General features: G+C 44.6%; 1 protein-coding gene across 1 annotated transcript in view; it reads left to right on the top strand.

Annotated features, from left to right (window-relative positions):
* The window catches only part of LOC119251640 (zinc finger protein 260-like), a 92,430-nt gene extending 72,006 nt beyond the window's left edge, over positions 1-20,424 (top strand). The window contains exons 10-11 of the mRNA XM_054698314.1: positions 9,395-9,460; positions 19,735-20,424. Of these exons, the coding sequence (XP_054554289.1) occupies positions 9,395-9,460; positions 19,735-19,760 (92 nt within the window). The 3' untranslated portion in view covers positions 19,761-20,424. The remainder of the gene's footprint in view (positions 1-9,394; positions 9,461-19,734) is intronic.
* The last annotated feature ends 6,225 nt before the right edge of the window (positions 20,425-26,649 follow it).

Here is a 26,649-nt window from a genome sequence, read left to right as displayed (position 1 = left end):
TTAAAGATGGCATCCGGCCCCTCAGCCTTCACCTCAGACCTGGTCCAAAGAGGCCTGCAGGGTTTGCTAAGACAACGCTCCTCTGCTCGTGCCACGTTCCCTGGAAGTGTCTGTTGCTGTGACGTGACCCATGTGTGCTGTTGCAGCAAGGGTCACTCTCTGCTCTGAAGGTGAGGGGTTCAGGGGACTCGTGTCACGTCCCCCTGCAGGTGTGTTGGGGCATCCAGGGGTGTGGCGGGTGAGGCCTCTGCGGATGGGTGGGCGGCCCAGGTGGGTGGTGATGCTGTCGGCGGAGGCCCAGGAGAGGCCTCCCCCGTGCTCCGTGGGGACCTTGCCCAGCTCAGCCGCATCCTGGGGTCAGGACGCGCAGGATCAGCACAGCCCAGAGACACTGTCCACACTCCAGCGGTGAGGACACTACAGGAGCCCTGAGCTCCAGGGACAGGGAGTGGACTGGGGCGGGGGAGGACTCCCCAGAGACAGAGTGGGGAGCAGAACACGTGGATCCACTGAAATCCACTGCCGAGGGGAGCCGCGGGTAGACAGGAGAGGTCTGCTGCGCCCTGTGGGTCAGCTGCCTGGCTACGGATGGAGCTCTTGCTGCAGTGGCTTGGACAGCTTCACGGTCTGAGACTTACGGACCAGGGAGGCTATGGGTCCATTGTTGTGTGGGGCGCTTATCCTTCGGATGTGGGGACAAGAGGTGTGTGCTCCTTGCAGGTCTGTGCCGTCTCCCTTGGTCGCCCCCACCCCTAAGTTCATCCCCTGGGTGAAAGGGAGTGTACCCATAAGAGACCGAGGAGGATGGCGCTGTGGGATATTCCTGGGTCTTGGAAATACTGTTCAGACCGTCTGTCAATCACTAGTACTATTATGTAGATTAGAAGAGAACTTGGGATAACTCAGATATTTTCGGTCCTGCCGTTAAACTAACCAGAATGAGTTTTAGATGAGAATGAGGTCATTAGGAAAACCACCTGCTCATCTAAAACTGGTCGCCAAATAGTAAGCTGTGTTTAGTTTACTTTGGGATGATTTGCTACACTGCAAAAGACGATGCATAAAAACGGCTTTAAAGAAGACACGTATTACTTAAGGCAAAGTTGACTGTAGTTAAACTGAAGATGCTTAAAGAATCATAAAAATCATGTTTATAAAAAACTGTAATAAATATGGTGCCCTGTCATTTCCAGACTACCTGGATGTGATCATTTGAGTGAATGAGCCTGCCTGATTTTACATCCTGAGGAACAGATGCCTCGTACCATAGCACTAGTGTGGCTGAAGTGATCGTCTCTGCTCCATGACTTCAGACTTGGCCATATCATTCACTTTGGACCAGGGGTGTTACCAAAATAACAGATGCTTAAAATGCGCCTGTGTCGTTGGGCCTGTCCTGTTATCCTTGGTCACATACTCTGTTCCCAGATGACATCCTAAAAGGAGACATAATATTTGTTGAACGAGTATTTTGGAAAACCAAATAATTGAGCTAGAGTTACCTTATCAAATTCCTAGTTATAAATTAATCTGACTTGTGATATCATCATTTTGAAGAACACTAATAATAAATATGTGTAGATTCATGAAACAAATCTGTAAAAACGTGGATGTGTGCAAGATGATGTGGAACATCCCGAGAAACAGAAAATACACCCTGAGACAGGCCAGGAGGAGATGCGCCCCTTCTCACGAGCAGGGATGAGCATCAAGTCCTCTCGGCCAGGAGAGGTGGCGTTTCCAGCTCGTGTCCTGAGACTCGTGGGCTTGGCTGCGGGACCGACATGTCGGCCAAGGTGAGGTGATTGTGGCCTCGCACTCCGTCCTGAGGAGAGAGCGCGTGGGTGCCGTCCTCCTGCGGAGAGCTGGGGTGGAGGATGTGGACGCTGCTGGGGCGCTGTCTCGCCTGACTCTGTGCACCCTGCTCAGCGGCCTTTCGGGGTGAGCTGAGGAAACAGTGTGAAGGACACGTGAGGTCTGTGAAGATGTCCCCGGCGCTCGCCGCGGTCCCTGCTGAGTCACCCGGTAACGTTTCCCTCTGCGGCGAGCCCTGTGCCGGCTCCGGCGGCTCCTGGCCCTCCAGGGACGCTGTCCGGGGAGCCGGAGCCGCCACCTCCCTGGGATTGAGTCCCGAACTCGCGGAGTGGGGGGGTGTTCCCGGGGCGCGGGGGAGTCGGGGTGCGGAGGCGGCCCAGAAGACCCGGCGGGTGGATTCCTCCATCTGGCGCGAATGTCCTCAAGGCGCTGGCGGGGGATTCTCTCCACAGCGGCCAGAGAGGCCCTGGGGGCGGGCTGTGGGTGCCGCCCGCGGAGGAAACGGGGTGACAAGAAGCCGGGGGCAGCGGAGGGGTGGGCCTGCGCCCGCCCGGGCAGAGGCGGCCTGGCACCGTCGCCCTCAGGGGCTCGCGCTGTCGCGGGGCGCTCATCGGCTGGACGCCCTTGGGGTCCCTGGCGGGACCATCCCCCCCTCGCGCCCCCGTGACCCGTGTGTCCTCCCTGCGCCGCGATGGTCTCGGCGCCTCCGGAGCGTCAGCCCGTCCCGGGCCCGTCCTCACCGCGCGCTGGGGTCTGAGCTGGTGGCACCTCCTCCGGGTTCACAGTCCTCCCTCGTCTCTCCACAGGTATTATGGAGTAAGGTCTGGAAAGTACACTGAGGTCGCAGAGGCGCTGTTCTAGACAGAGCGCTCTGGGGGTCTCTCTGAGGAGGGAGTGACTGACGGTGGCCTGAATGAAGTGATACTTTGGGCACTTCAGTGAGAACCTCAAATGCAAAAGCCCTGATGTTGAAATGTCTATTTTTAGCAATGTCAGCAGTCGGTGGGGTGAAAAATAAAGAAATCACATCTTATATATCAACCTGTTTTGGTCATGGTTATAGTATAACCATGACAAAAATGATAATTTCATTTCCCCCTGGCTGAACACCACCAAAGACGTCCACTCTACATCTGAGGAAACAAACTGTTCAACAGCCGCGCAGGGAGGTGGGCGCCGGAGGGGGCAAAAAAAAAAGTTTAAAAAAAACCCCCACAATGTCTGAGCATGAAAACCTACGTGAGAGAGTCAATCAACATCTTGGGTGGTGCAGATGACTCAGGGTGTGGTAGAAATAGTAGGGCCTTTTAAATTCCCCTTTTCGACATCACGCCACCGGGAAAAAAAAAACGGTTAGAAAAGATGAATCCACTAAGGTGACAGAATACAAAATCAACAGACACAGAACTCGTTTGTGTGTCCACACCCTCATTAGGAGCCATCAGAAAGCTTCCGTAGGAGACTTTTACAACTGCAGCAAAAAGAATGAAGTGTCTGGGGAAACATTTAATGAAGTACAAAACCTGCACGCTGGAAAACCGGAAAATGCCGGTAAAAGAAATTAAAAGCAGAAATAACGGGAAAGATCCTCTGCGCTGAGCTGGAAACAGTTAAGAGCACTGAAGCGGGGTCAGTGCGGCCTGGTCACAACCCCACAGCCGCTTCCCCAGAACTACTAACTTGCTCAGGATTATTTAGCAGTGACCACAGATGCCTCACCAAACTCGCCCCTCCCCGGGAGACAGAATGGGGTGCTCTCCCCAGCCCCTTCCAACAGTGTTGCTATCAGTCTTGGGTGTAGCCAAAACTCTTGACAGAATGGGGTGCTCTCCCCAGCCCCTTCCAACAGTGTTGCTATCAGTCTTGGGTGTAGCCAAAACTCTTTGATCATATTTCTGTCATCATAATTTTTTTTTTTTAAAAAATAGAGGCATGTTTTTATTTATTTATTTGTTTGTTTGTTTTGTTTATACATGCACTGGGTACAGTCAGAAGGGCGGGAGGGTGAGAGAATTCACCAGAGCCAGAGCGGGGAGCAGAGCAGGCAGAAGGACCAAGGTACACTGCTGAGGGGAGCAGCGGGCGGCAGGAGGGGTCTGCGCGCCATGTGGGACTCTCCTCTGGTGGCCGGGGAGCAGCCGGGGATCGAATCTGCGCCGCTGAGGCCGCAGGCAGCTTCGCAACCCAGCGCTCAACCGCTGCGCCACCGGGGAGGCCCACTGTCATCATAATTAACACGATTACTTTACTGTTAATGTAATAGAGCTTTCCACGTGACTTTAGAGCCCAGGTGTACAGGGAAATGCTTTTGTGGCTACAAGTCACAGAAAAACCTGACTTCAACCACTAGGAAAATTCCAGTTTACTTAGGAATGCTCGAGAAGGCTGGGACTGTTCCAATCCCAGGTTTTCTGTCCATCGACTCTGCTATCACTGGCTCTGGGCCGAGGGTGCATTCTGGGATGTAGAAGGACGGCTGCCCCAGTTGCAGGCATCATGGGACAGCCCAATAGTCACAACCAAAAAAAGGAAGAGAGAAGCAAAGACTCTTCTTACACCTTCCTTCCCTACCAGGAAGGGGAATATCTTCAGGTAGCACCTGGCAGAATTCCTCTTTAGTCACATCGACCAACACCGGGTCATACATTTTCTCCTCTACCCACCTCTGGTAAGGGAAGGGACTCGTGCACTTCGAGCTGAGTGTGAGATGTTCCCTTAGAGTTAATGTACTATTCAACATAATTGGGGTTCCCTCAGGAAAGAAGAGGGGGAAACACCCAGGCAGTCTTCCATGTGGAGAAGATGTTTAATGTGTCCTCCAACAAATGAAAGTCAGTCAAGGGTAGGAAGGAAGGCGAAGAGACAAGCAACAAAGAGGAAGGAGGGAGAGAGAGGAAGGAAGGATGGAAAAAAGACGAGTTTATAACTGAATCATGTCTTTATGACTGACTACAGTGCAATAGTTTTAAAACTTTTTGCAGCAATCAAAACTTACATATCAAAAATAGAAAATCTTGGTTTTTGTCATTCTATGGGTCAGAGTAAAATAAAGATAACCCATTTTCCATCTGTTATAAAAGTAACAGACACCACATGTTTTTTGTCTTATTCCTGTTTTACTTCTTGGGAAAAAAATGTTCCTTGCCATTCTAGAGTGAAGACAAGCACCTTCTTTGGAGAATTTTAGGGAAACTGCACAAAGCTAAATATGTTTTTGCAAACTTAATTTTTCAAGGCAGTAATGTCTCCCAAACCCTCTTTGTGGACTGCCCTGTGGACATGCTCTTTGGGCGCTCAGGCATTGTTGGCAGAATCTCAGGAACCATATTCTGGAAGGCCCAGGTTCTGGAGGCTTCCTTCCGTGTGCCTGGGTTCCAAGAAGCCAAGACAGGAGATGCACATCAGAAACCAAGAGACAAAGGTGCAGAATTACACCCCTCCCCACGAAGTCTAAAAGTAGAGGTGCTTAGTCAAGCAGTAGGTAGCGAGGTGTTGACCTATTCTCACCACCTTTCTGCCAGATGGATTCAAGCCAGTTTCAATGGTTTTAACAATGAAACTCACCTGGGTGTGTGTCATTTGCTTTGTTTGTCAGCTGTAGATACTCCCCAAAGTTAAAATGAAACCCTTGAATTAGTGTCATAAAAAGGCTATACTGTAATATGTAATAGACTGTACTGTGTGCTTCAATTTCATGTCAAGTGAAACCAACCTCACAGCCCAAAAGGACCTACCTCCCTGCAGAGTAAGGAAAAATATCAGGCTTTTCTGCCCTCCCGCCGTCAGGATACATGAGGGAACCCTGTGATCCTGAATGCGTGCCTGATGGCGGGCACCTGGAGTGGGTCCACCTGCGCTAAGACTGTGCTTTTAAGGGCGGCGTCACAGGGACGCCAGTAGAAGCCAATCAGCAGAAGCAGAAGTCGAAGGAGAAGCCGAGAGAAGGCCAGAGAGCCCAGATAGAGTGCGGATTTGCTGGGGGCTGGGAGGCCTGCCAGCCTCCCGGCCCCCAAGCACCCCTGCCTGCCATATGCCTGGTGAACCCCAATAAAAGACCTGCAAAAAACCACTGAGGACTCTGACTGCTCCTTTACCCAGTCTACATGGGATCAGAAAACCTGCTCTGTGTCCATTCCTGACCTTTACAATTGGCGTAAGTCGGCAAGATGATCCATGCAGACGAGTATGGAGCCCTCCGAAGACCTGGAGGGACTAAGGAGTAACAGACTTTGCCTGTGATGACGCTGGAGGCGTCGTGGCGGCACAGGAGAGGGACGGGGTCCAGGAGCTGCAGGACGAGACCTGGCATGAAGGAGACGCCCAAGAGGACCAGCCGAGGACACCCGAAAGGACCGGCCAACGACCCCTGAGACAGCAGAATCGTCGGGGAGGAGAGGACCACGATTCAGAGCTCGCCAGTGCTGATGCAGGGAGAGGCCAACGGACTTCGACTGGTGGGCTTGGACTGATGGACTCACACTGATGAACTTGGACTGACAATCCCGCCAGAAGGCGGAGGCCCTTGCAGGTTGATATGTTTTGGGACCCTGGGGATGGAACAGTTTTGTTTGTAAACCCCAGGAGATGGGAATCTGGGGGTGGCCAGTGGGCCTTGATGGCCAAAAGCAGCCTGTGGATGCCCAGCAGCCAGGTGGAGGAGAAAAGCCAACTGAGAAGGCAAAAGCTGGTGCTGATGCTAAGTTTGGGAAGCCCTGAGCGGCTGTTAAGCAGCCTGAGTATGCTGAAGACCTGGGAGTCTCGTGGAATCACCTGTGGGTGATGCCCTGCTCGTCGAGTGAGGGTGAGGAGCTGAGGAACCTGTCCTTGGGGGACGGTTGGGGAAAATGTAGAGTTGGATCCCCGACCCATGTGCTTGTGCAGTGGGTTGGCCTGAGTGCAGGGGTCTGCGAGTCGCATGGGTGGCTATGAAGCCGAGTGTTGGAGCGACTTCAGACAGAAACCCTGAGGGCTGGCGATTACCCCCAACAGAACAGAATCGCCAATCCCAGAGTTAGTGCATCCTGGGGGTGGATGCTGTGTGTGGCTTGTAGCCGAGACGACAGCCAGAGAAGGCCAGGAAGCCCGACGGCTCCTGGCATGTTGCAGTAGATGCCGTGAGTGGTTCCCCTCCCTCATATGAGCAGAGCCTTCGGCAGCAGGTTTGGTGGCTCATCTGCTGGTACCAATAATTGTCTTTTGCACTAGGTTGGGGCCCTGCCTGGACTTAATTTGTGTTCTGTTGTATTTTGTTATATTGCGATGTATTTCATTTACTTTTGCGGGCCATGGCTGCAGTGTTCATATTGCCAAGAGACATGTGTTTATGATTTGTATGTAGAGACTGATAAAGGCCATATGGCAGAAAACCCTGAGGGGGTGGACTGTAGGGTAAGGAAAAATATCAGGCACTGAGGACTCTGACTCCTCCTTTACCTGGTCTGCATGGGATCTTAGAAAACCTGCTCAGTGACCAGTCCTGCCTTTACACTCCCCAACCACAGATCTCCTGGAGCTAAGGACTGAGTCAGAATGAAGGGCACCTAGACCCCCCAAACAAACTCCATTCCCTTCAGAACCTTTCCCCTTAAACTTCCTTCTGATATACAGAGGTGATTCTACAAATCTTCAAATTCTTACCCACATGAAATTATTATCAATATACACATATACACACAGAAATATATAGCACACCTGCATGCACATCTGTGTTTCTGTGTATATGGCTTTGAATCTTGCTTTTTACGTAGTAGTGATATGACTTGCAGAAGTCGCCATGTCAGCATATATCGATCTATCTCATTTTGTTAGTAACCACAAAATATTCCATAATATGTATATACCTTAATATATCTAGTCTTATTTATGGATAGAGGACTTTTCCTTAGCGCTCCCCCCCCCTTTTTTTTAGTTATTTTGCCTTACAAGCAATGCTGCTATAAATATCCATGGGCACAAAAATAGGTAAGATTAGATAGATGATACAAATATTAATACAGAAAGAGGATAGAGAGGTAGATATAATGTACGTAAAAATATATCCATAAGGTAAAATTGACTGGGCCTTCCTGATGGCGCAGGCAGTTGAGCGCCACATTGTGAAGCTGTCCCGCAGCTTATGCAGCGTAGGTTCGATCCCGGCCAGCCCGGGAGAATCCCACATGGTAAGCAGACCTCTCCTGGCGCGCCTGCTGCTCCCCTCAGCAATGGATTTCAGTCAATCAGCCTGTTCTCCCCACTCTGTCTCTGGTGAGTCTCTCATACCCATCACCCAGCACCACTGGCCTGCACCCCAGCTCTTGTGTTCGTAAATGAATAATAAATCTTTAAAAAATAATGAAGGGCTTCCCCGATGGCGCAGTGGGTTGAGCGCAGCGCAGTGAAGCGGTCTACAGCCTCTGCAGCACCAGTTTGTCCCCTGCCAGCCAGGAAGAGGCCCACATGGCGCTGCAGACCTCCCCTTTTTTGCCAGCTTCTCCCCTCAGCAGTATTTTTGGTCTGTCTGCCTGTTCTGCTCCCCGCTCTGTCTCTGGTGAATCCTCTCACACCCCCTGCACCTCCGGCCTGTACCCCAGTTCTTGTATGCATAAAGAAGTAAATCTAAAAAAATAGAGGAGGAAAAGTGTAACTAAAGAAGCATTTTATTATGAATGGGCGGTTTGGGTCTGAGCTCCTGGAGCTCCTGTGACGCAGTTGCAAGTGACCAGTCTCTCAGGGAGGAATGAACTAGTTGGTCTCCACCATCTCTTGCAGTTCCCCCCTTGTTTGACAGGTTCTCTTCTCTCCTTCCAAAGAGCTGAGAAAAGCTGCCTGGAGCTCCCCCATCTAGGTCCACCCCTATCCCCGCCCCTTGCAGCCCCTCCCTCTTCTTCCCCTTTTTTCCCTTTGCATAAAGACCCTGCCCTCTGCCCAGCAGAGGACAGGGGTCTGTCAGTCATGAGGCTGCTGCCCTCCTCCTTTGTCCACAAATTCAGCCACTTTCCTTTTCTCCAAACTCGGTTTCCTTTTATTGGCTGAGGGAAACTGAGGCCGGTGTCAGTACCCAGGGGGCAGGCCAGAGCCCGGAGCTGGATGCCACTTGGGCTCTGCCAGCCCCAACTCTGACTTCCCAGGGATGGAGCAGTTGCCCACAGCAGTGGACCAGGTCACCCCTATCGCCTGGACATCCTGGGGCCTTGCCTGACCTCCGTGCTTAGAGGGAGCACCCTCTCCCCAGGGGGAGGTAGAGTCCCAGCAGCTGTGGGGTGTTTCCTCTGGGGAATATCCCAAGTCCTCCTCTGGAGAGGCACAGCTGTTCTCTGCCCCCTGGATTCACCTTGGAGGAGATGAAACCTGCTGGAGGCCTGCTCTGCAAACTGGGAGTCAGGGGTTCCTGAAGGATGGGACAGCATCGTTGACATGGTGGGGGGAGGGATGGGGGAATGAGGAGACACTGATACTTGATAAGGGTGCAAGTATCGTCCTGCTGAGGGGCTCAGCAGTTCTTTATTTATACATCTCGAGCAAGCCATGGGAGTACATAAGCGAGTGCATTCAAGTAGTAAAAAAAGACTAACAACCCTGGCATTTTTTTCAAAACCAGCCAAACTGGCCTGGGGACCTATGACCCTTGCTGAGGTGATAACAGCCATCTCACTTTGTCCTCAAGGTAAGTACAGTTACCACACAACCTGTCCCCTCACAGTCATTTTCTTCCCCTGCCCAGTAACCATTCTGTTAATGCTAAAAAACAGCAAAGCAACAAAAAACTTGTATGACTAAAACTTAACTCCTTTATAACTGCTAAATTACTAATGAATCAAAATTTATAAAATTCCTGAATCTTGAACATCAAAAAACATAATCACCTTATATACTGGTAATCAAATCCAATTATGGCTAAAATTAAAAAACTTATTCCTATAACTAAACTATTCAGATTTAAGAAAAGTAGTAAATGATTAAAAGGAATTAAAAAACCCAAAGAATCCCAGTGTCGCATAAGTTGCACTGATCTTTTTCTAGCCCCAAGCCTCAAAAAAAAAAAGGGGAATTCCTTTTACTTTCTCAAGGCCATATTTTTGCGTATTGCTTCTTTATTTATCTTGTCAACTACTGTTATTTCTAACTTTAATTATCTAATAACTTCAACTATCAATTAACTGCTATCTCTAACTTTAACTGCTGTCTCTCACGTTAACTGCTATTGTTCTATCGCTAAATTTCACACTCCTCTCCAGACAGTCTCTGTCTTAAAAGACCACAAATCTATCTCAAAGACTTGGCCTGGAATGTTTTACAGCCTTAAGTTCCCAGAAGTTTTCAGGTGTGATATACCACTTGTTTTTGTAAGACCAAAATTTAAATCACTGCTTCCAAGCACAAAAATACTAATTGTTTCAAAATGTACTGTGTATATATGTAGTGCCATTGTCCTCAAATTAGTTATTTAGTATTTGGTCATGCAACATTTGCAGTTTTAGAAAAGTCATCACACAGGCATCACTGAGCAAATCTGAATCTATTACAAACAGTATTTAGCAACATGTTCTTCTATTTGAAATACCACATTTGGTATATGAAATCATCAATAAATATATATACAAAGAAAAGTAATGGAATCTGTGATTACTGAATAGTCAAAGTCGTCCAGATACTTCTTTTTAAGTCTGAGAGAAATGTGTCCTGTTATGGAGCATCAGATAAAATCCAGCTGAACTTTAATCTCTTTTCAGTCTATCATCACAGAAAATAATGACTTTTCCCCTGCAGACATGCAGCTGTCAACTATCCAACTCTGGGTCTAGACTTGCATTATAGTTTAATTTCCTACCTCTTCATTGTCATCTAAAACACTTGTTCCATGAAACAGCTTATTCGCTGTCTGAATAAGGAAGGCATGAAGTGCAGTCTCATCAAACCTGTTAGTGAATGTTCATGGGCACAGCAAATGATATTGGCTAAATTAAGAGGATGTATTTCTGCTATTAAGGAGTGATAAAATCACTTCTTATCTGCATGCATTGTTAATGTCATAGTCATCACTTCAGTAACAATTTCATTTTGTGCCCGTATGTATGACCATCTGCCCCACTCCTGAGTAAAGTCTATTACACATCAAAATACCCACAAAGTATGGGCTCTCGATTGAAAAGTGGATGAAGTTACAGAAGCTCATAGGGAGATACAAAGACATTACGATCTCTGGAAATCTTAGTGATTTTTAGGCAATAGCAGAGAGTATATATATCATAAAGATTAATGAAGACGCACAAGAGTGTAGTGATCATTAAATCCAAATGCAGTAGTTCAAAAGAATAAAAACTTTCTTTCTTATAAAATGATTCTGGGCCTCCCCGGTGGTGCAGCGGTTGAGCACTGGGTTGCGAAGCTGCCCGCGGCCTCTGCGGCGCCGGTTCGATCCCCGGCTGCTCCCCGGCCACTGGAGGAGGGTCCCACATGGCGCGCAGACCTCTCCTGCCGCCCGCTGCTCCCCTCAGCAGTGTCCTTCGGTCCTTCTGCCTGCTCTGCTCCCCGCTCTGGCTCTGGTGAATTCTCTCACCCTCCCGCGCTTCTGACTGTACCCAGTGCATGTATAAACAAACCATCAAATAAATAAATAAAACATGCCTCTATAAAAAAAAATAAATAAATAAATAAAATAAAATGATTCTTAGAAACAATTCTGATGGAACCATTTTTTCCTGCATGGTCTAGCAAGAACACTAGCTCTATCTGCCTCACAGATCTATTGTCCTATAGAATATCATAGTATATCACATCAATTCTTGGATGCAGAATAAGAGGCCATTGAGAAGGAACATGAACTTCTTACCATGTCCACAGGTGACATAGGTCACATCCATTCACTTTCTAATGGGAAGAACTACCCATGTGATCACCCAGAACTGCACCAGAACTGGGAAAGCTCCTTTTGCCTAATGAATTTCAGGCTATACCTGGATTATGGAATTGAAAAATGATCTATAGGTTGCTTCTTGTCTTTGGTATGGAGATCGTTCCTATGCAGTTGTTCTGAACATTAGAGGGTTTTGTTGTTATTGATGTTGTTGTTGTTGTTTTGGTCTGTTTATATTTTGCCTGCTTAGTTTTCTGCCAAGTAGTTACATATAAAGCCCCAAAATACAAAGTAACTCATATTGGGAACAATAGGATGAAATAAATCTACAAAAATGAAGTCAGTATATAGAGCTCATCTCACTAAACGGAGAAAAGAATCGAACTCAATATTCTATATTCACCTAGAAAATGCATGAATTTCTGTGAATAAGGTAAATGGATTTTAGAATATGAGAGTAATGTAACATTCACAGTGATGCTATCCTAAAATATCATTTATATTTTACTATATTATAAAGACCCACTATATTTTTGTGTACTATGAGTAATGTTCTATATTCTGAATCTTACAGGAATTTCCAGGGAAATGAAATAATGCCCCAAGCAAACATGCATGAAGTGAATTATCTTCATAGAGTAAATGCCACATTTGGCCTTATATGGTGGCAGCCCATTATGACTAACTGAATGACCTTAAAATTAGAAATGTTTGCTAGTGGCCCCTGACCTTTTCTTTTAATGTTTTTCTTCCAGCAGAAATACTCAGTGAGTACAAAGTAGATTATTTTGCAATAATAAACACTTTCATTTCACAAACTGAAAGGAAAGTAAGAGGGAACATTTGCATGTCTGGACCTGGGATTTCTTGCATAGCACTCCAATGATATGCACAACTCTTTTTTTTTTTTTTTTAACCTGTGGCATTCATTTTTATTTTATTTTTTTAAAATAAATTTTATTTTTATATTCCCCATACAATTGCAATCCCCTTATTTTGACCCCAATCCCTCCCCTCCCTGCCCCCCACCACCCATGGAGTGTCTCTGATTCATAGTTGTTTGTTGTTTGTTGATTTTTGATTTTCACTTTCTTATAGTTATTCATTTTCCTGGTCCCTTAAATTTTCTAGATTCCTGCTATGAGTGAGACCATCCGGTATTTTTCTTTTTCTTTCTGGCTTATTTTGCTGAGCATGATCCCTTCCAGCGCCATTCATGTTGCTGCAAATTGCATGAGTTTATCTTTCTTGATTGCTGAGTAATAATCCATGGTGTATATGCACCACATCTTCTTGATCCAGTCATCTATTTTTGGGCATTTGGGTTGTTTCCAAAGCTTAGCTATTGTAAACAGTGCTGCTATAAACATAGGGGTGCAGGTGCTCTTTGGAATGGATGTTTCTGTGTCCTTTGGGTAAATAGCTAGGAGTGGAATTGCTGGATCCTATGGAAGCTCTATGTTTAGTAGGTCCAGAAATCTCCACACAGCTCTCCATAGTGGTTGGACCAGTTTGCACTCCCACCAGCAGTGCAGGAGAGTTCCTTTTTCTCCACATCCTCACCAACATTTGTTGTTGCTAGTTTTTTCAATATGTCATATGCACAACTCTTGCAGGTCCCATACCAAAAGCTTTCCCTGTGGCCCCAGTGCCCCAGAAAATTGCTGATCTTGGCTATCTTTTCCTTCTATGATATATTTTTTTTCTGGATTTATGGAACTGCTTTCTATTTAAATTTTCATCTTTCTCAAATCTCTCTCTCTGGTCTATAGGTAAGAGTTTACTGATGATGAGCCTGATGCTGGTTTTCATGGAAAGCCTTGTAGATTATATCTACAGCTCTAGTTTTATGAGTTATCCTTTCAGAACTCTCAGGTAACCGCTGCAGAACAAAGTCCAGATCACAGCACCTCTTAACATGTTCCTGTCATGGACCGTGCATATGTGGGGATGGACCCACTCACATTTCTTTTTTTTTTTCTTTTTTTTTTTTTTTTAAGATTTATTTATTTATACAAGCACTGGGTACAGTCAGAAGTGCGGGAGGGTGAGAGAATTCACCAGAGCCAGAGCGGGGAACAGAATAGGCAGACCGACGAAGCAGCGGCCGCGGCAGGAGAGGTCTGTCGTGCCATGTGGGATCCTCGCCTGGCGACCAGGGATCGAACCGGCGCTGCAGAGGCTGCGGGCAGCTTTGCAGCCCAGCGCTCAACCACTGTGCCACCAGGGGAGGCCCCAACTCACATTTCTGAAGGACAGTACAGCACATACTTCAGCTTCAGGTGGGGAAACTTGTCTCTTGGCCCTGTCTTGTGGTACTTAGGAGATTACCACACACAGCTCGGAGTTCGGGATCAAAGAAAAATTGATTTGTAATTTGAGCAGTTTATATTCACATATCTCTATACGTGCACTCCCCTAGAATAAACCTAAATTTTCACTAAGACTTTCATGTGAAAAAAATGATTTCAGGGTATTAGGACCTGCAAATATCTTCCAGGCAGATTGAAAGATAAGGGTTGTCTTTAGGAATAAATGGAAAATGTGTAAATCAGAGTATTCTATGTACATTTAATTATCATTATATGGAAACATTCATAAATTTACTGCTGTCATTACTTTTTAATACCCAGCAGTTCTTAGTGATGAAAAAATGTGGTCATCCCAATTGCTTAAGTTCAAATTTAAATTATCTTACTTGTTTACTTATTATAGAGTCTTGGGGAAATTATTTTTTTAATGTTTTTGTTGTGTTCCTAGCTGTGAAATGCAGGTAATAATCACAATAGCACCTGACTTTTGAATTCAATGAAGGGAAAATACATGTGTATATGTAAAAATTCATAACTATATCCAAAATATAAAAAAAATTACATATTGTTATTTTTCATTTCTTGAACTGTTTAGTTAAATCCAGAAGCTACATCAAATTGTACCACATTGTTTAATTACCAAGAGTAAAAACTAGTGACTATTTATAAAAATAGACAATAATATATAGCAATGACACTGCTCTCTCAATGATTGGAGATCAAGTCAACTTCAAGAAATTCATTGAAAGTAAAACATTAGTAATGGAACTATAAAAATCCACCACTTTTTTCATAATATTCAAAATGTAGTATAATTACTGGCTCATATGGGATTGGAGGCAGTTAAACACCAGGAAAAGGTGAACAAAAATGATCTCTTGAAAAAGATTCTCATTTTGTGGATGATAATAAGCAAGTGGATAGAATTATACTCTATTTTAAAGGTTTTCAAATGTCACATATAACTAGTATCTGCTTATTTCTTCCACGTTTTGACATTTAACATTCCCAGGTTTGGGTTAAAAGTATTTTTAAGAAAGAAACTTCCATTTAAACATGATTATTCTTGGGCCTCCCCGGTGGCGCAGCGGTTGAGCGCTGGGTTGCGAAGCTGCCCGCGGCCTCTGCGGCGCCGGTTCGATCCCCTGCTGCTCCCCGGCCACCGGAGGAGGGTCCCACATGGCGCGCAGACCTCTCCTGCCGCCCGCTGCTCCCCTCAGCAGTGTATTTCGGTCCTTCTGCCTGCTCTGCTCCCCGCTCTGGCTCTGGTGAATTCTCTCACCCTCCCACGCTTCTGACTGTACCCAGTGCATGTATAAACAAAACAAACAAACAAACAAATAAATAAATAAAACATGCCTCTAAAATAAATAAATAAAAAAATAAACATGATTATTCTTCAGTTAAGTAGACATTTATACCAGCCTCTTCTTATTTCTCTTCTGAATAAGTGTGAGGGCTCAAGGATTGTTAGATTTGGGGAACAAAAGCCACCGGAAAGAGCAATAAAATGTACGGAAGCAAAGGTATTAGAAGAAATAGGCAAAGTATGAAAAAGGAGTTGAAAATCGATTTTTAAAAGTAGTATTCTGGGGAGGGAATTATATATAAGGTGCCATAAAAGGGAAAATTAGAAAATTAAAGGAACTATAATGAACTGAAGACAATAAATTTTAAAAGCCAATGGTACTTCAATACAAACTTAAAATAAATATAGAATCAAAGAGGAATCAAACATCTACCTTATTGAAAAGCTATAATGAAAAATAAACAAATGAAAATATATCATGAAATGAATGTTACCATGTACTTTGTACATAAGTGCTCAGCGTAATGAATGCAAAACATCTTAATTGAGTGAGAGGGAAAGAGAAATATTTTTAAATGACAAAAAATTAAAGCAATTACAAAGATTTTTGAATAGAAGACGCCCACAGTATTGGGTGCTAGAAGAAATGCATAAACATCCTCCAAATTTGAAAAATAGTGTGCTTGATCCTTGATTTATGTACAGGTGAAATAATGTATCAATTTTAAGACTAAAGAAATTTTTTGGCAAGTCTCCAAAAGTTCTCCAACGATCTCTTCAGTGGGTGAAGTCTACAAATCTCAGTACATAGATCGTTGGAAAAGAGAAATGTGAGATCCTGAATAGAGCATTTGACAAAGGACAGTGATAAGGAGCATTCTGAGAATGAGCTGACAAGAAAAAGCAGACGTAGGGGCATCCTTGGAAACATAAGTGATTCAGATTTAAGAAAGAAAACTAGAAGCAGAGAAGGGGGCATTGCGTACAGGGAATATGTTAATGGGCGGGAACTTTCATTTATACTACTGTAGGAGAAGCTGTGTGAGTCTAGTGGACTGTGTGAAGAGTAGCAATAGGTCCACAGAGAAATAAACATAAATAAGAGGAAATTGATTAAAGGGAAAATGGAAAAGCTTTGGATCTAAGGAGTAAATGTAGACATAGTGAATTATTTGACTTAAAGTAAAGGATACTTGTATGGTCATGATAATGTCAGTATTGATTTAACCAAAAATTGGGACACAACTGTATTGGTTAGAAACAGGAAGAGAAATAGGGAGCCCTGATAGTTTACATGAACTGCCTGAACTCTCGCAGCAGGTTGAGAGACTAGGCTGAGCCATGTTAAATAAAATAGCAAGAGAAGCATAACTGTAAGAACAAGAGATAGCCAAATGACAGAGATAGCATAATATACAGGGAAAATAATATAATCATCAGGATTTGAGTACAGGAGGATATTTCAGTGATATGTCATTAGGATTTTAAAAAAAAATTTTTATCTTTTACATCGTTGTTCATTTTTAAACAATGTTCGCTTCCCCCCCCACCTCAGGTGGAGCCCCATGGAGTTTCCTTCCCCAAGGCACCCGTGCACCATCACCTCAGTCCCCTGAGCTCCTCCCTCACTCCCTCTGATCCCTCTCCCTCCTGCTCCCCTGCAGGATGTCTCTGGTTTATAATGGTCTGTGTTTGCTTTCTTGTGTTTTGTACGGTTATTTTTTTTTTTTTTCACTGAAGTCTTATTTGGTTCCCCTATATTCCTGCTATAAGTGATACCGGAATTGTCAGGCCTAGTCTTCCAGCCAGGAACGGATTCCAGGCTGCAGGGCAGCGCTGAGCCCCAGCCACTAGACCCCCCCACGGGTTGGTGTCTCAGGAAGCTGCAGCAGGAACTTCGCAGACGCTCAGGCAAGCAAGCGAGAAGAGGCAGTTTGTTTAGAGAAAGAAAAAGTTTATTGAGGAGAAAAAGAACAGAAATAAAGTGGGACTCCCAGGCCAGGGAAGCCAAAGTGGAGTCCTGTCTCAGGGAATGTATACTTTCTTTCCCTGATTATTCTAAAGCTCCACCAGTCTCTTTGTGATTGGTCAGTTCTCGGCTGTCTCACTTAATTTGCTACTGAGTGGGGGATCTTCACATTCCTTATCTAACAGGTCTGTCTTTCCCCATTTGTTACATCTTTATCTTTATGGCCTAGTCTTCCGGGAGAGCATCTCCACACTTTATCACCTAAAGAAAACCAGGACCATCCTGGAATGTTTGTTTTTCCCATTTTGTTATCAATGGTCCTGGGATGTTTGTTTTTCCCAGTGGAATTGGTTACATTCCCTTGGTTGTCCTTATCTCTGAAGTCTCTTAATTCTTCATAGGTCCCCTCCTGCACTGTCCCTAAAACTGCCTAATAACCCTAGCTTGCCCTGTGTCTCATAAGTGTAACCATCCAATATTTTTCTTTTTCCTCTGGCTTCTTTCACTGAGCATAATTCCTTCTAGCTCCATCCATGTTGTTGCGAACGGCATGAGTTTATTTTTTTTTTATTGCTGAGTAGTATTCCATTGTGTATATAGGCCACATCTTGATCCATTCAACTGTTTTGAGATATTTGGGTTGTTTCCAGGTTTTTACCTATTGTAAATAGTGATGCAGTGAACACAGGGGTTCCTTAGGATTTCTTACTTTTAGAAGTTGGTCCTTGTTTTAGTTTAAAAAATTGAAATTAGGGCCTCCCCTGGTGGCGCAGTGGTTGAGTGCTGGGCTGTGAAGCTGCCCACAGCCTCTGCAGCACAGGTTCGATCCTCTGCCACTGGCAAGGGTCCCACATAGCGTGCAGACCTCTCCTGCCTTGCCCGCTGCTCCCCTCAGCAGTGTATTTCAGTCCATCTGCCTGTTCTGTTCCCCACTCTGGCTCAGGTGAATTCTCTCACCCTCCTGCGCTTCTGACTGTACCCAGTGCTTGTATATATAAAATAAATAAATCTTTAAAAAATTAAAATTAATTTTTCTTTCTCCTTCATAACTGACTTAAAGAAAAGCAGACCTCCCGTTGCTCAGTGGTCCCAAGCAGGGGATTGTAAAACTTTCTTTCTACTCTGGGTCTTAGTTACTGATCCCCTCTGTGGGACATGGAATAAGTGAACACCAACAGATTCTCCAAACGTGGCCAAGAAACCATGCAGGGAGCCATTGACTGGACAGGAGGGATAAAGAACAGCGACAAGTCCCTTCCATTGCCAAGGACCTGAATGAGAACTAGATCAGATTTTTAAATATGAGCCAAGGAACTTTGTGGATTTTCAGCCTGGGGTTGAGAGATCGGAGTGGCTGTTTCCCACTTATTTCCATGAGTGTTTTTGTGCTTATGGCTCGAGGCGAAGATAAAGATTGAACACTTGATGATAAATATTTTCTGAAAAAAATTTTGAAGTTTATATCCTACAGCAGAGGCCAGGGAACAAGCTTCTCAGCTAGATCTCACCTGCCGCCTATTTGTGTATGGATGGTCATTTACATTTCCACATGGTGGAATAAGAAATCACAAGCAGAATATTTTTGTAATATATGAAGATTCTAAGAAATTCAAACATCAGTGTCCATAGATAGAGGCTCATTGGAACACACCATGTCCAATCCTGGCTGCCTTGGCACTCCAGCAGCACGTGGAAGCAGTTGCCAAGTTGTCTACAGGCGTGCTGCGCTTAAAACTCTATGTGACCCATTACAGAAAAGTTTGTCATCCACCCTCTGTATTGCAAGGCAGCCTGTTCCATTCTTGTTTTCCATGAGTGCGATTTTGATCAACAATTTTGAAAAACAATGAAATCACAGGGTCCGTTTTGGGAATTAGTTGCCAAAAGTCTTTTTTTTTAATAGATGTATTTCTTACATCACTGTTAATTTTTGGCGTTATTTAATTTCTCCCCTTGGTTGTAGTCTCCACCACCACAGCACCTGTGATCTGTCACCACAGTCCGTTGTGCTCTTCCTTCCTCTGTTTTGACTCCTCCTCCTCCCCTTCCCCGCTGTTTGCCTCCAGATACATGGCCAGCTTGCCAATTTTGTCTTTTTCCTGACCCTTTGTTCAGTTTCACTATTTTCCACATATTAGTGAAATCATCTGATATTTATCTTTTTCCTCTGACTTACCTAGCTTAGCATCGTCCCTTCCAGCTCCACCTTCGTCTAAGCTCTTGCTGTTGTTGGAGAAATCTGGTGGGTAGTGGAGTCAAAGCTCGCCCAGAACCAGATATCCAGTTAGATTTTGGCATTGATTCTTTCTGAATCAAATAATTGACCCAGGATCTGGGGATTTGTATGAACTGGCAAGTATAGAGGGTCCTTGTGGACAATAGGGAGTTTTCTAGGACATGAAGAGGAGCCACTTGAACAGAATGTTATGGGTGTGGATGACCTACACAATTGTTCATTATTCAGTCCGTTTGTATTTGTTTCTTCCCAATCTAGAAAGTGACTGTTCAGTTGGAGCCTAAAAAATATCCAATGAAATTGAACTGAGGAAGAATCTCATGAAAAAGCAAAAGAGGAAACAAAATCATGAAGTCACTTTTTGACATTAAACTCCCACTTGCTTTCACCAGCCATTTAAAAGATCTCAAAGGGGGTCAGATGATCCCAACTGAGGCAATATTATCACCAAGTTCTCTTCCAGAGGACAAGGAGAGGATGGGACAACATATTCAGAATAGAGATAAAATATACTGGTGACAAATATCATCACCTGCAAGTTCTCCTGCAGAGATGAGAGAGTAATAATGGTCTTCCCAGACAGACAAAAACCAGAGAAGAGGTTCACTAACACTAGATCTACCCTGAAAGAAATGTTAAAAAGATCTTCTGTATAATTCAAAGAGAAGAAAATCCACCAAAAAAGCTGAGCATGGAAATAGAACCAGAAAAATTTTTATTTATTTATTTGTTTGTTTATACAAGAAATAGGGTACAGGCCAGAGGTGGGGGGAGGGTGAGAGGATTCACCAGAGACAGAGTGGGGAACAGAACAGGCAGATTGACTGAAATACACTGTTAAGGGGAGCAGCAGACGAGTCAGGAGAGGTCTGCTGGTCCATGTGGGATGCTCCCTGGCCGGCTGGGGGTGGAACTTGTGGGGCAGTGGCTGCGGATAGCTTGATAGGTTGCGTCTTTTTTTTTTTTTTTTTTTTCCCCTTTAAGATTATTTGTTTATTTATTTATTTATTTATTTATACAAGCACTGGGTACAGTCAGAAGCGGAGGAGGATGAAAGAATTCACCAGAGCCAGAGCGGGGAGCAGAGCAGGCAGAAGGACCGAAGGACACTGCTGAGGGGAGCAGCGGGCGGCAGGAGAGGTCTGTGCGCCTTGCGGGACCCTCCTCCAGTGGCCGGGGAGCAGCCGGGAATCGAACCGGCACTGCAGAGGCTGCAGGCAGCTTTTGATAGGTTGCGTCTTAACCCCTTGTGCCACCAGGGAGGCCCCAGAACCAGAAAATTAAAGTCTAGTGGGTGTAGACTCTCAGCTCAAGGTTGAACGTTACAATGGGCACTCTAACTTTCCTTATGTTCAGTGATTGTGCAGCGTCCTAGTCAAAATCCCTTCAGATTATCACAAGCTTCCAGGAGAGTCATATTGCATTCTTTCCTCCCCCCTCCAATATTGGAGCTACTTATTCTAGCCAGCTCCCCTTCTTCTAGACATGAGTGACAACTAAGGCAATCATGTAGCAGGGTAAGTCCTCAGTCTGTGGAAAATAGATGTAGACAAAATAGAAATGAACATATAAAAGGATGGTTGCTTAGTGATTGTTGCTGGAAGCCTGAAAAAACAGTCTCTGTCAGCTGCCTCCTCTGATGTTGTTGGATATTTTGCAACGAAATTTTCCCTCATTGAAACATAGGTACAAATAGTGGAGTATGTTTCTCCTGAAATAAGTCTGCAGCTAGTATCACTTCCAGCAATAGAGCACACAGACCCCTGGACTTGGCCTCAACACCACATGCAATAATTATAAATAGTGAGACCACGCAGCTTAGAGAAAAAAAAAAAAAACCACTTCATAATGTAAATATACAGTGTTTGACTGGAAGACCATTGAGCACGCATGCATACCTACAATGGTCTGGTCACACAGCCAACGAATGTGCAACATGAGACAATAATGGAAACATAAGGGGACTTTTGCTGGGTACTGTTATAATTAAAGTTGTGTTAGTGGCACAGATGAAGAAAAGAGTCTGACATCTCTTATGTGGTGGACTGAGACATCTCTTAAGACACATCATGAAGTAAGAGTAAATGGAACTCAAGGAGAATATAGCCATCGTGTGAGAATTGAAGTTAAAAATTCTAAGTAGAAGAAGACAAAGATCTCATGAAATTCATTTATAAAACTTGGAGCAGACATTCTTGGGAGAGAATTTTTGCAAACATCCCAAAGCAGACAAAAAAAATGTGTTGTCTTTTCAGGGCGAAAGAAGTTAATAAGAATATAAAAGTTATTATATTTTTTCAGATTTTTTCTGTACTGATTTGTTATTGATCTTTTGAATATATAAAGGAGTTGGTTTATGGATATCTAACAGCATATTATATTTTAGTTCTATGAGTTTCAAACATTTTACATGCATCTGTATATCCATTATTGTTCTATAAATAGTCACAGTTTTATTGCAGATTACTCCTATAATCACTTGAAAAGCCCATGTCTACTTTAAAATTTTGAATTTTTTTTTTTTTTTAAAGATTTATTTATTTATTTATACAAGCACTGGGTACGGTCAGAAGCATGGGAGGGTGAGAGAATTCACCAGAGCCAGAGGGGAGAGCAGAGCAGGCAGACTGACAAAGTACACTGCTGAGGGGAGCAGCGGGCGGCAGGAGAGGTCTGCACGCCATGTGGGACCCTCGCCTGGTGGCCGGGGATCGAACCGGCGCTGCAGAGGCTGCGGGCAGCTTCGCAACCCAGTGCTCAACCGCTGCACCACCGGGGAGGCCCTAAAATTTTGAATTTTAATTAAAGGTATCTGACATAAACATTGTGCTACCTAATTTTTAATGTTCTCATTCCTCTCAATCATATGAAAGAATTTCCTAATGTTGACTTTCAGCATCCTTTCGTCTTTGCTGTGTGCTATGTATTCACTCATGTGTCCTCAAGTGAATCTTTTTTCTCTTAAAAGTTCAGCATATACAATATAGATGTGTTTGTTTGACATCTTATTTTCATATTTTGTTTTTCCAGAATACTTTCTGTATACTCTTAGGTGTGTCCAATGTAACTAAAAATTACTTTGCATTTTTATAAACTAAGAGCTCTCTAGTCTTATCTAAAGGAAAATTGATCTGTAAATATTAATCATATGATTTTCCACTACCCATGCCTAGAAAGAAACACTAACAATGGCATTCTTAAAGGAAATAGAAAAAAGGTACCCCATAGTCTTCTAACCCCTCTTCCATCTCCAAACCCATCTAAATCTTTCTTGGTTTCTTTTTTTTTTTAGCAAAGTCTTGGACTTTACTTTTAGCCCATAATGTTAGTTGAATTATTATTTTTAGTAAAAATTCAGTGTGGAAAGCAAAACATTGAAAATTATTTAAAAATTATTCCAGGGCCTCCCAGGTGGCGCAGCTGGTTGCGCACAGCGCGGTGAAGCTGTCCGCAGCCTCTGCAGTGCAAGTTCGATTCTCAGCCGCCCGGGGAGATTACTACATGGCATGGCAGACCTCTCCTGTCTCTCCTGCTACTCCCTTCAGCAGTGTTTCCAGTCCATCTGCCTGTTCTGCTCCCCGCTCTCTCTCTGGTGAATCCTTTCACCCTCCCGGCCTTCTGGGATGTACCCCAGTTCTTGTATAAATAAATAAATCTTTAAAAAAAAAAACCTCACACAGGAGTGAAGCCTTATAAATGTAAAGGATGTAAGAAATCATTCTGTCACAAGTGAGACCTGAGTGTCTTCAGACAACTCATGCACCAGAAAAACCCTCTGAAATTCCAAAGTGTAAGAAAACGTTCTACAGGAAATCACTCCTCTTTGTACATCAGAAAAGTCACACCTGGAAAGAAACTATTATAGTCAAGAGTGTAGGAAAACTTTCTCCTGGAAATCAACCCTCACCGAACATGAGAAGTGCTATGAATGTCTAAAGTGTAAGAAAACATTGTACAGGAAATCACACCTCATTGTACATCAGAAAGTCATACTGGAGCCAAACCCTATGAATGTCGAGAGTGTAGAAAATGTTCAATACGATGGTTGAGGTATAATTATTTTCTGTGTACTTTTTATCAGTCACACTTGCGATATTATGAAGAGGTGATGAATGTAACTCAGCTCTAATTCACTTCATTCTCTGGCTTTCTCTTGTCTATGTGAAGTCATGTGTTTGCTTTTTTGTTGCCTCAAACATCTGAGAGACTGTCCTAGTAGATGGATTTTTTCATATCTAACTTGCAGGTAAATTTAGGACAGTAATGTGCCATGTATCAAGAAAATCTAAATGGAGATGCTGTTTCTGGTTGACTCAAAACATTGATTTAAATCACCAAGAAGAGTTATGGGCTTCATCGTTGGCATAAAAGTCAGACATAGAAACATGCTGGAGTTCAAATCATTTCATCAATTTCTCCTTATGGAAATACACTGACAGCTGATTAAAATCCTTATATATCTTCATGGCAGTAATAGAGATCATGACTATTATTTGATGTTGTGGTCAAAAGAAATCTTCAGAGGCACATGGTGAAAGAACAGGTGACTTTCCAAAAACAGAGCATAGAATTGTGTGTGTGCACATTAGCTAAGTATTGAGCCTTTATGTTGACCACCAACAATGAGATTCAGGAATCAAAAGAACAAGAATGCTTCTTAAATGCCCACAACTTGATTTTGACCAAAGAGCATACACTGGTATCTGAACTAAATATGTTTTAATAAAGCTGATTTTTTAAAAAAGATTTATTTATGTATGCATACAAGTCAGAGGTCGAGGCCGAGGTTGGGTTGGGTTGCTAGTGAGAGGATTCACCAGAGACAGAGCAGGGAGAAGAGGCAGATCTACTAAAATGCACTGTGAAGGGAAGCAGCGGGACAGACAGGAGAGTTCTGCTGCACCATGTGGGTCTGCTCCTTGGCCAGGGATCGAACTCATGCTGCTGTTTCTGGCGTCAGCTTGATAGCACTGAGACTTTGACCCCTCTGCCACCAGGGAGGCCCATAAACCCGATGGATTTTTATGTGTATGTCCTCAGGTATATTTGATAACATTTTTTTGTAATTTTCTTTGCATAAAAGAGCAACAATGTAGGCCAGTGCTGTAGTCGGTGAGAGGATTCATCAGCGACAGAATTAGGAGCAGAACAGGCAGATTAAATGAAATACACTGCTGATGGGAGCAGCGGGCATGAAAAGAGAGGTCTGTTGTGCCATGTGGGTCAGCTCCCTGGCCTGGATCAAACTCAGACCTTAGCAGTAATAAGGGTGAGATTTAACTCCTAGGCCCACCAGGGACACCCTGATTACATGTTATCCTTCATCAACATTAACCAATTCTTCCTTGTTCAAGGATTCGGTGAACTATAGGAACAATAAACTAGTTGTGAACACAGTGTAAGGCTCCATTCACACAAGCCTTAAATCTCAAATACTTTTAATTGTATTTTGCAACAACTACACTTTTTTTGTCCATTTAGTAACACAGACGTTGTAATGTGTGTATTGATAATTATGTAGGAGTATTTTCAAGAACTTTCATCCAACACTCCATGGTACCCTCATAGAGGATCTTGCTACATTGCCTCTATCACACCAGGAAGAATCACAAGTAAATATAATTGCTTCACATGAGCTCATTTGCAGGTATTGGCAGTGGTAGTCTCTCACAGGCCCTCCCCTTGATTGGCCCTGGACCTCCACAGAGTGGACAATAGTCCTACTGTTTTAGGTTTACCTTGAATAATATAATCTCAGTTCAGAAAAGTTGAAGCACTCCAGTTAGGTAGCCTAATACATTCACATGCCCCATTCTCTGCAACTCCCTCCTTTAAGAACTCTGATGCATCCATGTAGCTGCACAAGGTGTGAGTGGACATTTATTAGTATCTCTGTGTCATAAATTCCTCTATTTCCATTCCTTGTCTGGTCTTCTGTTGACTGTGACTCTTAACAATTTCTACTTTAACTAGTCACATGTACAATGAGAAGCAATGCCACGGCAATTCTCAATCAGGACCTATAAAATCGTACCCTATTTAACAGTCCATTTTCATGGCCTATACAACGAACACTCTCATGGCTGTGATACATGTTGAACGCTACGTGTAAATATATTAGGAGGCATTATTTAGGAATGACAGAATGTGTGGGAAGAGAGTGTGTGTCTCTGGGCCTGATGTCCGTCACAGGCAGGCAGTGCTGGTAGTGGGTCACGCAGCAGTTGCTTAGTTTTTGGTCAGGATGCGGTAACTCTTAAAATCTGTCTGGCAGGATGGAAAATGTCGTTAAAAGCCCATTTAGCGAGAAATGAGGAGACTGCGAGCCCCTCAAACTCAGACCTTTTAAGATACAGGCGGAAGGACCCTGGCTCAGCCTGGAGGCCTCCAGCAGCTCTGAGCCCTCACACAGTGCATGGAGAGAATGGGGTCTGAGGGTACAGAGTCCCCGCTGGGAGCCTCCAAAGCTGGTCTCTCACTGGCGCCCAGAAAGGCAGAGATGCCACACAAGAAAGGCCTTGACATGGGTTTATTCAAGATGCTGTCCAGGGCCTCCCTGGTGGTACAAGGAGTTAAGCACCGCACTTTGAAGAAATTTGCACCAGTTTGATCCCCAGCCGGCCAGGGAGCTACCCACATGGCGCAGCAGGCCTCTCATGCCTCACCCAATGCTCCCCTCAGCAGTGTATTTCAGTCAGTCTGCCTGTTCTGCTCCCCACTCTGTCTCTGGTGAGTCCTCTCGCACCCTCCCCCACCCCCCCCCCGCATCTCTGACGGTACCCCCCCCCTCTTGTATGCATAAATAAATACATCTTTAAAAAAAATTAAATAAAATACAGATGCTGTCCGGGGAATGTGCCCATAACACTCTCCCAGGGATACAGCACCCCAAGCGCAGGGGGAGGGCAGAGTGAGAAAAACCCACTTCTCTTGCATGAAAACAAGGACCCCCTCCTTTTCCGTGCCCCGCGGAGTCAGGCCCTGCGCCCCGAACAATGTGAGCGGCCCCGCCGCCGCTTAAGTCCCTGAGCCCCACTGGGGGAGGACGCGCCCTGACGCTCCCGGACGCGCGGCGCGCGGGATTGTGGGAAATGTAGTCTCCCGAGGACACGCGGTTCCCGCCCGGGGCTCCGCCCAGGGGCGGCCGGCCTCGCCGGCCTCGTCTGCGCAGGC

This window comes from Talpa occidentalis, unplaced genomic scaffold (genome assembly GCF_014898055.3).
Source record: "Talpa occidentalis isolate TD23 unplaced genomic scaffold, MPIMG_talOcc4v2.1 talOcc4.2, whole genome shotgun sequence".
Taxonomy (NCBI): Eukaryota; Metazoa; Chordata; class Mammalia; order Eulipotyphla; family Talpidae; genus Talpa; species Talpa occidentalis.
The sequence above is the reverse complement of the archived record's forward strand: the minus strand, read 5'-3'. Positions and strand labels throughout refer to the sequence as shown.